Here is a 16,051-nt window from a genome sequence, read left to right as displayed (position 1 = left end):
AAATATGTAACAATTATGAATCTAATACGATCATTTATATTCTTCTGCTTTAATAAGTAATAGTTTTTGATTTTTAAAAAGCGTTTTTCAATTAAAAGACATGTCAAGATCGCTTACCTTCTTGAGAGTTCTTTCTAATGCTAAAAAAACGAATAAGATTGTGACTCCACCTCCCCCTTACCACAACATGTCACATTTTCTCGACCACCTCACACGCCCTAAACGTGTGACGTAATTAATTGATGACCCCTTGCTATTGACAATGAGTGAGAAATTGAAATAAGTGGTCAATTAAAAGTCTCATATAAAATGTTTATTTTCGCTTAGTTATTTAAGAGATACATAAAGTATTGGTTGTGTGAAATTATAATACAGCAATTGATTTGTATACTAATAATGGAATAACATTTCATTTGAATACAATTTTTTATTAATTCATAACTATTGAAATAAAATGTCCATCTGTTAATATAATTTGATATACAAAATAACAATTTGGCATATTTTGTTTATGAACTAGCTTGAATTTCTAAATGCATTGTTACAATGTAAAATAATTACAAAAGCACAGCTGTCGACTACAACATTCATTCAACAATCACAAGATTTATTTCATTTCAGTCAAATGCAGATGCACTACCTAATAAAATCTAATTATTACTAAGTAGCATAAGTTTAGGAAGCAACCTATATTTATAAATATACAAGTGCTTCTAATGGCCTAAGAATAAAATTAATTGGAAGCCAATATATGATAAGATAACATAAAATGTATTATGATAAAACATTAATAAATTATAATAAAATATTGTGAGAATTAAGAGTTATGTTGTATTAAAAACAATGATTGGACCGCTTGTAAGTCTTTCATTTTCATGACTAACACCAATACAATAATAATTACATAGGTAAGGATTATAGGGTACTACTGCCACAGCTATTAATTGGCTTTCCACAAAAAAATGTCTCAATAAACACTGAATAAAGTCTTAAGTCAGATCTTAAAAATATGATCGAGACCTGTTTCTGGTCAACTTAGCAAAATGAAGGCTACAGTTCAAATTATAAATTTGGTGCAAAATTTCTAAATATAATTTAAATATATTCATACAAAATACACAAATACATACTCCAAAGTGGTTGCTTTACTTTTTTTGCAAAGTTTTGGCTCATGACTACTGATTTAAGACAATATGGCCACGCTTCTCCTCACACCAGCACCTGAATTGACATTGTCTAAGCTTGACCATTTCTTTATGCCATTCTTGGAAATTTCAGCAGATATTTTATCTTCCATGACTCGTGACATAGCTTCTAATTTCTGTGCTCTCTCCTTACTCAGTGGTTCACTGGGAAAAGCAAGGTCATTTGCCTCAGCAAGTGTGCGCAGATCAAAATAATATTTAGCATACACACTAGATGGAACATTGATATTGAACTGTAGCATTTCTAGAAACTGCCTCTCCAACTCATTCATATCTTCTACAGTTATGTCTTTTAGAATTTGGCAGTAATCCACATTCCAGACAGCTTGGTCGTCCCACACCTTACTGGCCAACAATATGGCACCTAAAACTATTCTTTTCCAATTAGATGGTGCAATATCTAGTTCAGCACAGATGAGGAGGCGCTCCAAGTAGACCAGTGTGATGATGGCGCATTCTGCTGTTAGTTGTGCAGCATTAAATAAGGTTCTTACGAACTTATATATCTGTTTGTGCTCAGGATTATATTTATCATAGTCATCACTCACCCCTTCCTTGCTCAGCGGGTGTAATTTCTCATCAAAAATGTCGTGTCTACGTTCAGATGTTCGATTCTTGATATGGTAATAGATAGCCAAGGCTACACATTTCACAGTATTCTTCAAATTAGGTTGTGACACAGTACTATCATCTAAATAGATAGTAGAGCAAGAACTGCTTTTTTTGAGTTTGTTGTCCGCAATCTGGTGTTGGCTGCGCTTTCTGGTGATGCCATTCTCTATAGACGCCTTCGATCTTTCCATGAAGATGGTTTTCGCTATAGGATCTTGCGAAGGGTCGATATCGCCGTCATCCGGCTCGCGCTCACTGATGTGCTGGATGTTATTAGAACTGACTTCACCTTCCGGGAGGTAGTCCTCCAGCTTCACGACGTCCTTCCGGATCGGCGAAGGGCTCCGGTAACAACAGCAACTATTTTGGTTACCCATCTTCGAATGCAAATTATGAGCGCTATAGATAAGTCGTTATCATTCTACAAGCACTGCCAGTGTCTGAACGCGCGTAAATAGCGTGCCGAGTCACTTGAATCACATAAAAGACCCATAGTATCTGAAACAAATATGTACCATCAATTCTATACGTTCTAATGAAATGAATATTCAGTTACACGTGCGGCATATATTACATCAGGCAAAAATAAAAGTTAGGTACCTCGACAAATTGTGATCTGCCAGCCTATTATGGATAGCTTTATCCATCTTTATCCACGTGATAAAATAACTGTCACTGTTTAACACCGTGGGAAAGAAAGTGACGGACACCGTTTTATCACGCTGTCACGTAGACAAGAACGACCATCATATCCGTACAGAATTAGTCACATATCACTGAAATGCAAAAAATAATAGAAGAGAAAATTTATCATTCACTTTATTGCAGGTTCGATTCTATCCATTTGACAGAACTGAAACGTCATTAAGTTTGTTGCTTGGCGTTTTTTACTGCGCTTGCTTTTGCAAAAAAAAAACCGCGTTATTCATTGTTTATGGTTTTTTAGGATGCGCATTGCTGGCAACATTTTAATCACTATCCAACCATAGACATCCAACAAAATGGCGTACGTACGCGTGAATTTCCGGTGGCGGCCATTCGTTGAAGGAGCGACATTGTGAGACTGTTTGAAGTTGTTAATTAGTGAATTTAAAGTGTTTTAGACACCGGTATTTATCTCAGTATATTTCAATATTTTAATATAATAATAGTAAAATATTTTTAGTATATAAAGGATACTGTTTTTGGTACGATGCGTCGTAAAAGTGAGCGTACAGCTACCAAGAAAGCAAAGCCTTCTCCCGAGAAAAAAACGACGGAAAAGGCAAAAAAGACCAGAACATCTAGACGACGTAAACAGTCTACTTCTTCCGAAGAATCCGCTGACGAGACTAGCCCAGTTCGAGAAGCAGAAGCGACTCCCGTTGAGCAGGAACAAAAACCACCTCAGACGCCTACTAAAGAAAAAGAAGTTTCACCAGAAGATGGACACGAAGTGTGGCATGTAAAAGCAGCAGAGGTGCCCAGCGACACGGGAGAAATACAAAAATTAAAAATATGCCTAACTCGCCCTCCGTCGACGCCCGAGCGAGTGGACAGATCACCGCGCAGCCGAAGGAAGCACTCCCGTGCTACTAGTTCCAGCGATACACCGAGTGTTGAGGCTGTCGAGGACCGCAAGAAGAGTAAGCATCGTTCCAAGCGCTCTGCGCGCGAGTCCAAGGATGAGTGTGAGAAGAACCAAGATAGCCAAGGCGATGAAGCCGATTCAGAGATGCCTTCAGAACCTAAAAGTCCTAAAATCTCTCAGAGTAGTGAAGCTGCAGGTGATACTGTTCCTGATGAAACGCCCATGTCCACTACTAGTGAAGATAAAGTGATCGAGTCAGAAAATCCTACCGCATGTGGACAATCACAAACTGACACACATTCTAAAGAATCTGATATTGAAGGGAAGACTTCTGATGCTGATACAACAGTTGCATCACCACAGGCTGAAGTCAAAGGAAACCAGTCGGAGGACAGTAAACAACGTGATAAGAATAGTTCGCCTAAAAGTGAATCAAAAGGAACATCCCAGTCTTCGCAGGAATCGGAAAAAGCTGATGATACGAAAGTTACAACACAGTCGACTGAAAGCAAAGCTGAAAAGACTGAGTCACAGGAGCAATCTGAAGGATCCCAAGAAAAGGAGGAGACGCTGAGTGAACATGAGGTAAGTAAAAGTGAAGATAGCAGTAATAATAGTAAAACTGAGGAAGCAGAGTCCTCTCAAAATGAAAGTTCTAAAGCTACTAATGACAATGATGTTGTAGATAGCTCTGAAAATGTAGAAAAGAAGCAAAGACAGTCTGCCTCTCCAGAACCAGCAAAGGAGAGAAGAGTAGAGCACAGCACGGAGAAAAATAATAGAGATCTTGAACGCTCTGATTCAACACAGTCACATGAAGAACCTATACAGAATGGCCAAGCGGCTCCTATTGTTGTGAGTCGGAAAAGGAGATGGGGCTCCAGGTCCAGTAAACTCACTACCCAGAAGTCTATAACTATCTCTACTGATATATTGAAAGATATTATTCCTGATGTGAAACCTGTTGAATTTGAAGAGGTCATTGAAGAAAAGAAACAACACAAACGAGTTCAATCCAATGACAAAGTTGAGAGACCTGTTTTACCTAAGATTGTCATAGACAATACTGATCACCTGGAGCACCATAAAAAGGAATATGAAGAAAGGGAACCTGAAAAATTAAAATTCAGAGAACCCTTGTCAGCGAATAGAAGAATATCAATTGTAAAAGATGATAGCATTATTGCTCGACCACCAAGTCCACCCAGGAATAAGCAGTCATGTATTTTGTATATCACCAACCTTGTTAGACCGTTCACTTTGCCTCAACTGAAGAACTTACTACAACGGACAGGAAGAATTTCAGAAGATGGTTTTTGGATTGACAGAATTAAGTCGAGATGCTTTGTTAAATATGAAACTGAAGAGTAAGTATCTATCTATCCATTTAACATATCAATGTTTTATTTTGCTATATGGAGAAAATATTTTTACGTTTTAATTTATGTTTGTTAACAGTCAAGCAGTTGAGACCAGGCATGCCTTACATGGAGTTACTTGGCCTGTGTCAAATCCAAAGACCCTACAGGTGGACTTTTCCTCTCAGGAGGCATTTGATAAAGCTAAGGCAAATCAAGATACGGACAATGCACAGGCAACTACTATACCTGGCACTGTGGAGGATTGGCTGCGGGAGCAAGACATGAAAAGAGAACGAGGGGATATGGTATGTATATTTATCTTTTAATGTACTATTTTATATTTTTTCTACTCCCGTACTTTTATTTATCATTTAAAGGGTCGTGCACACACCTTTAAAACCCTATCTTATAGTTGTCAAGACAAGTCTTTAGTCTATGCCCCAAAAAATAGTGGCAAATATATTGGATAAGTATGTAAATCACAATTTGAATGTTTTAATTTTTTTTCCTGGCATAATTATTTGTAGCCCTAGGAGTAGGTAGGTATCTAGGTGTGACGGTTTATACATTTAACTATAATGTTTATAGGCCCACTATTATTCATTATAAGTTTTTTTTTGTGATTATAGCAATACAGTGAGTAAGTCTTATTTGGTAAATGAAGAATGTTACAAAAACTTGACACGTCACCACAACTCTAGAATAGATGTTTATTAAAAAAAGTTCCAATTGTTTTAAAATGTATTCAAGTTCATGTAATCATTAGATACCAAATTTACGACTATACTCTGCACATGGTATTTGTTATTAATAATTATTGCAGATACTGGTTTACTTTTTCCCTAACATAGAAGGCATGTTTTATTTCTCACAAGATTTGCAATTTCTGAAAACATTTACTTTATTATTATATAAATTTTCCAGGAGAAACCATGGGAGCGGAAGGCGGCTGCAGTGCGGGAGTGGGACTTCGGCAAGAATGAGAAAGACAAGGACAAAGAGAGACCTAAAAGAGATGAACGTATTCTGGACAAGCGACGACACCGCACGCCTGAGAGAAGCCCAGAGCCAGGTAAATCCTAGAGTATACACTTTTTGGGATAAGCTTTCTTTCTTTGGAGGTCAAATGGTTAACAATTTTTGTCATAAATATTTAACACATGTTGCTAAATGCTACATGACCAAAATTCCACAACTTAGCTAGAGGTCCCTGTGTCTGCCCTTGCTTGACAGACGGCACTAGCTTGTAACACCTAGTTTCCGAGATATCGCAAAGTTTCACTGTGTACGATTGTTTCAATATAGGACAAGTGACCCTATCCAATAATTATAATATTTCATTATACATATTAAAATAAAATATTGGGAAGATGAATAATATCATAGGGTATTTCGGCTTTATGGACATGTTATTTTATTATACTTGTATAATGATGTGAACATTGTGTATTACAGCAAAGAAATTCAAGAAGAAAGAGGAAGAAGCTCCAGCTAAGCTGTTGGACGATCTATTCAGGAAGACTAAATCCACTCCATGCATATATTGGTTGCCGCTATCTGATGAAATGGTGATTTTTTAATATTTCATAATGAAACACTATATTTCTAAAGACCTATAACTAACTGTTAGCAGTTTACTCATGGTCTAATTCTAAAACTAGTATTGTGACTAATGGGCTAAATTAGACCCACTTCCCATTATTTGATTGAGATTAACACATTCAGTGCCAGCGACTCGCTAGGCGAGTTCACTGTTCGTAGGCGCTTTTCGCTACATACGGTTTTTCCCGTGTTATCAGCTACGCTCGTAGGGGGCTATTCATAAATTACGTCATTTCAAATTGGGGGGGTCTGGACATAGTCCCTGGTGCGGACTTAATTATACGGCAAATGATGATGATGGAATTTCCTTTTGCAGAGTTGCTCCTTTTGACTCACAGGTTGATTAGGAAGGGGAGCCAATCGAATTTTTGATGCAAAATTTTGACTTCAGGGGGGGTGCCCCCCGAATTTGTAAAAAATAAAGTTTTGCTATTTGGTCAAGTTTGGTATCATTTTCGTGTAACTCAAGGATGCTAAATTCATTTCTGATATTTAATTTTTATGGTTTCATATAAATAATTTGAAAAAAAAAATTAAAATTAATATTTGCTATTTTATTTTTTTCCGAATAAATGCCAAAATATTTCTTATTTTAATATATACTCATAAAATAAAAATTTCATGAAATAGCCCTACTATTCCTCGTTATAAAAAGTATACACATGGAATATTTATTTATAAAAAATGTAAAGAAAAAAAATAAAATGTAGACCTACTTTCGACATAAGCTCACCGAATAGTATACAACGATGTGTGTTACAGCTATTATAATTACAGCGTTTGATGATGATGAGATACCTTTTAGCATAATGAGTCCTTAGAACCCTTAGATCATTTTAGGCACTGAATGTGTTAAACTGCACATATGGTACCATCAAGCTGATCTGGTGATGGAGACCGGCCATAGGCTTTGTATAGGTGGCCATAGCAACTCTGTGATTAAATAATGCTACCTCATTGTGTTTGGGCTTGTTGGAATTTTCTCAATTGAGTATTTAGTTCACACTGTTATAAGAAAAGCACAATCAGTAATAACTACTAGCCACCCAGAAGTCAAAATGTGCTAGGACAAATCGTCGCTATACTTACTCAACCTCATATCTGCAACAATCATTTGATGGAAATGTCGCTTTTCTTTCATTCGTAATACGGGTGTTTTTGTCATCAAATGAGTGTTGCAGATACGAGGTTGAGTAAGTATAGCGGCGTAATGTAATTTTGATTTGTCAGAATAAAAATTCTAAATTGAATGAAACGATAGAACTACTATGGGCGGTTAAAAGCATGATGTATCAAAATGTTTTTTGAAAAAAAAAATCCTTTTCAGATCGCCATAAAAGAGGAGCAGCGGCGCCAACACATGGCCGAGCATGAGCGCCGCATGCAGGAACTACGTCGCACCCACCGCCGCCACTAGCATGGTCCGTCCCATACTCGCTCATCCATCTTACATTACACACACACACATACATATATACACACACACACACACACACACACAACACTATCATTTCTTTAAAACAAAACACTTCATGCTCATCTCGACTAATCTGTCGCTCTAGCGATCTTTCTTTCCAGGTTTCACTAATTAATTTTGAAGACCTATCTTTTACTTTAATAACTATTGTTAGAGGAACATCTAAGTTCAGGTTTATTGTAAGTTAAATGTAGGTTCAACAGAAACAAAATTGTCATGAGAGAGACATTTGATTTTATTTTCTACAAAATGTTATAGAAAGGCACGCTTGGATGGAATCCTATGATTTAATTGGTCGTCGCTGATCGCGTTCGATAACTGAGAGGGGACATTCTCGGGACGCCGTGGAGGTATAGAGACTACGTCGCTGATATGCCCTGCCAACAGTGTCAACAAATTACCACTTGGTGGCGTCGTCGAAAGTTGCGACATCTCGAGACCGTTGGTCATTCAGTAGCTATTGCAACTCTACGCTCAAATGAGACTCCGAAATACAATTATGCTTGACATATGTAATGACATGGAAGATTTAATGAACAATCAGAATATGACTTCGACAGACATGGCGTTGGATATTAAACATTTTCAGCCATTGAGGAGCTTACAATGGATATCTAAGATTGTATGCCAGAGGAGCTCGCCGTTACTAAATATAAGGAAGTGGATCTATATGAATTGTGAATTTATCATCATCCACTGTCCGCCTATATTTTATAGTCTTAGAATGAACACTTAGGGAATTGTGTGATATCCATACAGAAATGTTTTCCACAAACTTCCATTGTTTGATGTTCAATAAACAATATTACATTTTATGTCCTGTTTTATTTCATACGTCATGGAATCCTAAAGTCTATTTTTTTATACGGTAGACTAAAATGATATTTCTTAGTATGAACATCATGTGTCATTTCATACTATGAAATGTCATTTTAGTCTACCGAATAAAAAAATAGACTATGTACAGATTTTTTAACGAACCCTGAAATTTAACCTTTTTTTACAAATTTATTGGTTGTATTAGGTGTGTGAATTCTTAAGACAAATTCGTGCTTGGAATATGAGAGCTAATGTAGGTACCCACATAGGGGTCCCGTTGTTTCCCATAAAGTTTTAAGTTATAATGTATTGTTTGTCATATTATCATTAGTCATAAAACTGAAACCGTTAACATTTCAGGATTTTCGTTAGGTTATCCTATAGATAGGTTAGGTTGGATTTGTTTTATGGCAGTCCTGAAAAGTGACGCGTTTCTGAACCAAATGAATTATGAGTATTATGACTAACGAAAATGCGGGCAAACATTACATTATGGCTTAAAACTATTTGGGAAACAATAGAGACCCATCTACATACGCCATCTGGCGTTGTTAGGTTCGGAACATGTGGTAACTCGGGTTGCCAAAAGTTGACCATTAATAATCTGTTTTAAACTTTATTGCACATAAAAATACAACAGGCGCGTTTGAACGCGCAAAATAGGGCCAAAGACAGATAGGGCTTGATAATTTAGTTACCACCAAACATGTTACTGTTTTGACAAGAGCCCGTACCATGAGTCATTGACAGTGTCAGAACTGACATAAACGCTTTCGAGAACGTAATTTACTTTCTATACATCTCGATTGCACTAATATGCGAGTACGAGCGAGATGCATAGAAAGTACCTAAATTACGTTCTCGATGACGTTTATGTCAGTGCCAAACTGGTGGTAGTGGTAAAGGTACATGGGAAAAGAAACGGCCTCTTGCACCATCCCACTAACCCGGGATTAGAACTGGAGTTACCGGTTACCAGTACAATTTGACACTGTGTTAACGGGTTAACCCCGGGTTGAATGGTGCAAGTTGGCAAAATAGACCTACTATTAATCAGATTTAATTTAGTGAGGTCATACACTTTACTCCATAGTGACCCGAGATTAAGTATTGTACCTATCTTACCTACAGATAAATAAATACATAATGATCTACATTTGTTATCGAAGCCTGATATCCAATATTTTACAATGAGGATAATCGCCGCAATTATTTAAATTATCAATATCTTCAGATATGTTTCTTATCAATGGGATAAGAGTTGTAATTCTTGGCGATAAAGTTGAAAGTAGTCGTTCTGGCGGATTACTACCGTCGGCCGCTGCTGTCTTAATTTTAGCGGTGGTATTTTGACCAACAACATGGTGAGTAGTATTTCTATTATTGTAGAATCTAGATAGCGTGGCACCACCTATCTTGGTTCATGGCTGCATTACCGCCCATTAAACATTTTCTTGATTTCATTGATTACTTACACATGAATAACTTCTCAACAGGCTTGTACTTAATTGAAATAAATGCCTTACAATCGGAAAACTGAACAAAGCTCTAAATAGTCTAAATGATGCCATGCTTTGAGTTCCTAAATATGACCTTGTATTACCGTTTTCAAGGGTCTGGTATCGTGGTGCTACATGGTGGCACTCCTGTCGGTGGCCTCGGCCCAGTTTCCCATCACAATGGAAGAGTGGTTAAGGGGAGACTTCACTCAACGGGGGTTCACAGGAACTTGGATTTCGGGTGATAATTGCTATTCCGTTTTTGTAGGCGTTATAATTTTTACTCGCCAGGCGCGTTTAGCTTACACTTTTACATTTTTTTTCAGACACTGAGTTCACTTATGTAATTCCTGGCGAACCCGGTATTTATGTTTACGATGCCTCAATTCAAGAAAGCAGTGTGCTCGTGTCTGGCGAACTTATGGTATGTCTTAGTACAAAATAAGATATAGGTATTTTGTAGTTATTTGTTTACTATGTACTTAAACACTTAATTATACTAGACTTGTATTTTAATGTGTAATTATATTTGCCTCTAGCCTTTTGATCTGGCAACAGATACCTAATATGTATTTACTTATGTATTGTCTGTGGTATTTACCTACCTGTTAAATTCTATATTTTTATGAACAGGAATTCCTGAATACATCCAGCCCCATTTTGTCAGCGGATAGAGAATATATTTTGGCTCCGAGTGAAGTTGAACAAGTAAGTACTTACAGTTTTACATGTACAATGTAGGTAGGTGCACAGCTACCTTCATATTCTAGTTAAACCTATATCGTGATACACACAATAATACAATTTGGGTCGATTTTTATTTTGTTTTAATTTTTGTCCGATTTTTTGATAACATTTAGTGGATAGATAGAGTTCCCTATTGTACAACATAAGCGCAATTTCACTATTACAAAATCTTCCACTGAGTTACGAATACGTATGGAATTTGGAATCATTTCTCTTCTCATTTAGGTCCGCGTACTCCGAGGCAATAAAAACAAGTCGATTTGTACGGAAATTTATGAAGAAAGTGACCCATTATTGCTACTGTAGGTATTTACTAAATTTCGGCATGTCATTCACGCTATAGTGAACAACTATAACAATTTACAATTATTTTACGTACCTATCTGCATACAAAGCTAAATTATATTTTATCTACCTTATGTTAGATAATTGACAAGTAATAATTTGATAAGAATATTGACTGGATTCGGATAGATAGGCATGTAATAAACATTTTTTATATAAGTATATACGTTTCTCGTGACAAATTTACCTATCTTAACTTACGGAATTTATTGCACTTCTATTCAATAGAAACTAGAAATAAAATTAGTTTCTTACTTTCCTTACAAAAATGTTTCTTTAAATGATGTGTTACCATTGTTTTAGGTGTACAGATATTCAACCACGGCGAGGTTTGCTCTCTATCATATTGCCACACAGTAAGTTTCCAATATACATACATACATACATACATATTGAATAGTATTATTATCCAGCTTTTTTATATTTAGATTTCTTGGCGCTATGGGCACGACATCTCACGATGACGAGTTCAAGGCGTTCAAATTGAAAATAATGTCATAAAACAGTTAGCCTTATTAAGGCATAGCAGGATGAAATTGAGGATGGTGCTGTAATTAAGAGGGGGTTAATGCTAAATTGTAGGTACTTACCTACAAAGGCAAATGCCATGAATTAAATCACACGGAAAATAGATTATACCTACCTACTTGCAAGGGCAGACTCCAACCAAGAACTTACTAAATCGTAAAAAAAAACAACTCGCGCGATGGCCACATCTTCCGTCGTAAGTTTCACGCCGAGAGCCATATCTTTTGTTCCATTCTAATTTACTGGCTTTACGCCCCCTCTTAAAAGCACTAAAGTAAGTTTGCTCCCACTTCTTTGAATTATCTGCGCATTCTAATTTCTAACGCCTTTATAAATCACAGGGAAGTGACGTATATCGCCGACCACCAGCGTCTCCAACTCTGTATCTTTGGCGGCGGCCACTCTTTGGCTTACGTGTTGGACAACAACGTTTACTATCTGCCCGAGAACTCGGGCGAGGCCATACAGCTCACCGACGACGGTATACCCGGCGTCATATACAACGGACACGCTGACTGGGTTTATGAAGGTAGGTAAGGAGAAGGAGGGAGTAACTATACTAATAAGTAGGTACCTACCATAGCGTCCAAAACACGAACCTCGTGCACATAATGCACCTGCCGGAAAACTCTGTAAAGGTCACGAGAGCTTGTAATGTATATCACCGTTAAAACCATTGACACATATCACGGGACGGGCCGTACGAGCACTAAAAATGGTACTAGTTCAGCGGTGTAACTCACGAACTCAAGCCAATCGTGCAGTCTAACGCAACTAGTTGCGACCAATCGCGCGCGTTATGCCAACTCGCGAACCAATCGCGTTGTAGCGGTGTCAGACCGCTGTACTGGTTCATTCATGCCCCATAGTTCCGGCAGTAGACGCAGGTCACGAGGTAGACGTAGCATACTTCGATTTCCGTAAGGCATTCGACACGGTAGACAACGATATCTTGTTGACGAAGTTTGCGATTGCCGGCTGCACGCCACATACTCTTGAGTTCTTTGCCAGCTACATGCGCGACCGGCAACAGTATGTGGATTGCTCTGGCAGCAAATCTCAGCCGTACTACGTAAGATCAGGTGTAAGTCAAGGCAGTAATTTGGGGCCGTTGGGATTTATACTAATGATCAATGATCTTCCTGATGCAGTGAGGGATTCTACCTGCCTCCTATTTGCTGACGACTTAAAACTGGTCCGCGTTGTTAAGGATATCTCGGATTGTCTTAAATTGCAGGGGGACATTGACAAGGTTGTCCAATGGAGTGTAGACAATAAGTTATATTTCAACGAAACCAAGTGCACGGTAATTTCGTTTAGTCGTGCGCATAGGCCAATTAACCATTTGGTGCTGATAGCACCAGCGCATCTTCATGAGTCCTGGACGCTCGGAGCAGAACCGGTCGTCCATCCGCGGCCGCGCCCGCGCACCGCGCCCCGCGCACCGCGTACGCCATTATCTCACCAACCGCGACACACGAAACACGACGGCTCGCGCCCGTCCCGCTCGCGATAGACTGTACGCGCCGCGCTCTGATTTATTGTAACGGTCAATTGGTAGTTTTTAATATATTTTTGCATAAGTTTTACAGTCCACTTATTTCTCTCCAGTAGCTAGACCAACATATGGTCCTTAAACGCCGTAGTAGATGACAGTGGACCGTTACAAGCGCGATTTGAAATAAAATCGTTAATATCGCATCCGTCGTTCGAAGCATACAACTACAATCGCCCGTCTTCAGTTGTCTTCGAGATTGCTACATAAATAAAACTGAGGTCTTCGCCGTGATCATCATAACTTCAAAGTGCACGGCCCCTGCAGAACAGCATTATCTTGGATCTATAAGCAACACCGGGTGAAAAACGAGTGCAAACATCATAAAAATCACGGACAGGAAAATCACCAGGATTGGAGCTCACTACCTACCGGCTTACAACTACGGATAGCATAACTGTGAGATCATTCCAATATTTCCCTTATTTTAGTTTGCATTCCTATAAAAATACATTAGCTTTTAAAAATCTTTCCATTAAAATTACAATCAAAACAAACCATTAAAAGTGCTTCGATCTTAGTTCATAGTTGCATGTTAAAGTTATATTGTTCAGTCTTTCAAAGCTTTATTTTCAACTTCCATCATTATTTTCGTCATTTTTGCAAAGTAATTTAATTAGAAATCAAAATTGTAATCATAATTATTTTTCAAAATATAAAGTGGGTTGGTCGAGAAACGCGTTTTAGATCCTTACGATTTTTTAATAGCAATTTCATTATCAGCTCATCACATATAAAAATTTAAGCGCCTGCGAAAAGTTACGAGCAAAGTTGAGGATAGTGTTGCTATTTTTTTTCAATTAGGTACGAGTAACATATTGCTTAGAGCACTTAGTAATTTCATTTCACTTATTGTCTTTTCAATTTTTCACTGCATAATGAATACAGAAGCACGCTGCAAAGAATTAATTAAGAAACGTGGTACAGTTAAAGCTAAGCTTACGCAATTTACTGCTTATTTAGCAACAGCTAAATCTTGTGAACAATTGAGCGAACCACAATTGGTCGAATTAGACCTACGCATAAATAAAATAGATGCTTTATATGAGTCATACGACACGTTTCAGGGCGAGTTGGAGCAGCTAGTGGAGGACCCCAGCGAGCTGTATACCGATCGAGAGCAGTTTGAAGGGACTTATTACCACGAGCTAGCGACCGCACGGGAGTTGTTGGAGCGACATCGTAGTCAGCGGGCTAAGGAGTACGCTGGCGCCAGGTCTGAGGTAGGTTCCGATGAGTGCCCGACTGTCATATCATGTAGACAAAGTAACGTACGTCTGCCAAAAATAAACCTACCACATTTTAGCGGCGGCTGTCAAAATTGGTTGGAATTTAAAGATATTTACGTCTCATTAATTCATACGGAGAAAAGCATAGATGATATCAATAAATTCCACTACCTTCGTGCTTCTCTTCACGGAAGTGCGGCCATAGTGATACGTAGCTTAGATTTCAGAGCAGAAAATTATAATGCAGCATGGAAACTGCTATGCGATAGGTACGACAACAAACAATTATTGGTAAATAATCATGTTCAAGCTCTTTTCAACATAGACCCGATTCACCGGGAGTCTTGTCAAGGTCTTCGTCAAATAGTTGACACCGCAAATAAAAATCTTAGAGCATTGGCTACCCTTGATCAGCCAGTTAATCATTGGGACACATTAGTCATTCATATAATGTCCTCCAAGTTAGACAACATTACCAGTAGAAAATGGGAGGAGCATAGGAACTCATTGTCAGAGCCTCCTTCACTTGACAACTTTCTTACATTTTTGAGTAACAGGTGTAATCTTCTTGAAACATTAGAAGAATCCAAAAACAATAAGTCCAAGGCAGAGGCGTCAGTCAGTAAGCCTAAAAGTTTCCTAGCCTCTTCAAGTCAACATGATACTGCAAAAAATCATATTAAACCTTGTCCTTTGTGTAACAAGACCCACTATATCTTTAATTGTGACACCTTCAGAGCCTTGCCGATTGACGAACGTTGGAATAAGGCCAAAGAGTATAAAGTGTGCCTTAACTGCCTGCGCCCGGGACATCATGAGTCGAAATGCAGTCTTAGTCATTGTAAATATTGCAAGGTCAGGCACAATACGTTGTTGCACAAGCATAACGACACAAATGCCCCGGCAGAACATGTAGCATTGTCGGCAAACAATCACGTCGTGGGTAACGTATCGCCACATGTATTTCTTTCCACAGCTCTGGTGAAGGTCAGTGACAGCAAGGGTCAGTTGCACACAGTGAGAATCATGCTAGATAATTGCAGCACAGCAAATTACATTTCGCAGAGTTTGACTAATAAGCTATCATTGCCAACACGTCCTATTATTTGTAAAACTTCTGGTCTAAACGATCAACAGTCGAAAAGTGTACAGGCTTGCTCTCTTCATATGGAGTCTCGTGATGGAACTTTTAAGACAGACATTGATTGTTACATATTGCCAAAAGTTACACAACCCATTCCTGATCAATTTTTAGACGTTAATGAAATACCAATACCTTCAGGACTTTGTTTAGCTGACCCATCTTATTATGAACCGTCTTCAATTAATCTTCTTGTCGGTGCTCAAATCTTTTGGGCTGTACTTGGTTCGGGGCGTGTAGATCTTGGAAAACAAAATCCACTCCTTGCGGAAACAAAACTTGGCTGGCTTGTCGTAGGAGCTTTGTGTCAGCCAAGTCTTAATAAACGTCATAATCCTGTTTGTTTCTTTCTTAATGACCA

General features: G+C 38.2%; 2 protein-coding genes across 2 annotated transcripts in view; one reads left to right on the top strand and one right to left on the bottom strand.

The window, feature by feature from the left end:
• Positions 1 to 287: 287 nt before the first annotated feature.
• On the bottom strand, positions 288 to 2,350 carry LOC134648097 (cyclin-Y-like protein 1). The gene has a single exon (XM_063502565.1). It carries the CDS (start codon positions 2,192 to 2,194, stop codon positions 1,184 to 1,186), a length of 1,011 nt encoding a protein of 336 aa, XP_063358635.1. The 5' UTR covers positions 2,195 to 2,350; the 3' UTR covers positions 288 to 1,183.
• Positions 2,351 to 2,835: 485 nt separating this feature from the next.
• LOC134648257 (uncharacterized) overlaps positions 2,836 to 16,051 on the top strand; it is a 31,545-nt gene continuing 18,329 nt past the window's right edge. The window contains exons 1-11 of the mRNA XM_063502746.1: positions 2,836 to 4,754; positions 4,846 to 5,053; positions 5,673 to 5,820; positions 6,204 to 6,316; positions 7,678 to 7,766; positions 9,527 to 9,551; positions 10,260 to 10,386; positions 10,472 to 10,569; positions 10,779 to 10,853; positions 11,541 to 11,593; positions 12,107 to 12,294. Coding sequence (XP_063358816.1) covers positions 3,010 to 4,754; positions 4,846 to 5,053; positions 5,673 to 5,820; positions 6,204 to 6,316; positions 7,678 to 7,766; positions 9,527 to 9,551; positions 10,260 to 10,386; positions 10,472 to 10,569; positions 10,779 to 10,853; positions 11,541 to 11,593; positions 12,107 to 12,294 — 2,869 coding nt within the window. The 5' untranslated portion in view covers positions 2,836 to 3,009. The remainder of the gene's footprint in view (positions 4,755 to 4,845; positions 5,054 to 5,672; positions 5,821 to 6,203; positions 6,317 to 7,677; positions 7,767 to 9,526; positions 9,552 to 10,259; positions 10,387 to 10,471; positions 10,570 to 10,778; positions 10,854 to 11,540; positions 11,594 to 12,106; positions 12,295 to 16,051) is intronic.

The sequence above is a fragment of the Cydia amplana genome, chromosome 5 (genome assembly GCF_948474715.1).
Source record: "Cydia amplana chromosome 5, ilCydAmpl1.1, whole genome shotgun sequence".
Taxonomy (NCBI): domain Eukaryota; kingdom Metazoa; phylum Arthropoda; class Insecta; order Lepidoptera; family Tortricidae; genus Cydia; species Cydia amplana.
The sequence above is the reverse complement of the archived record's forward strand: the minus strand, read 5'-3'. Positions and strand labels throughout refer to the sequence as shown.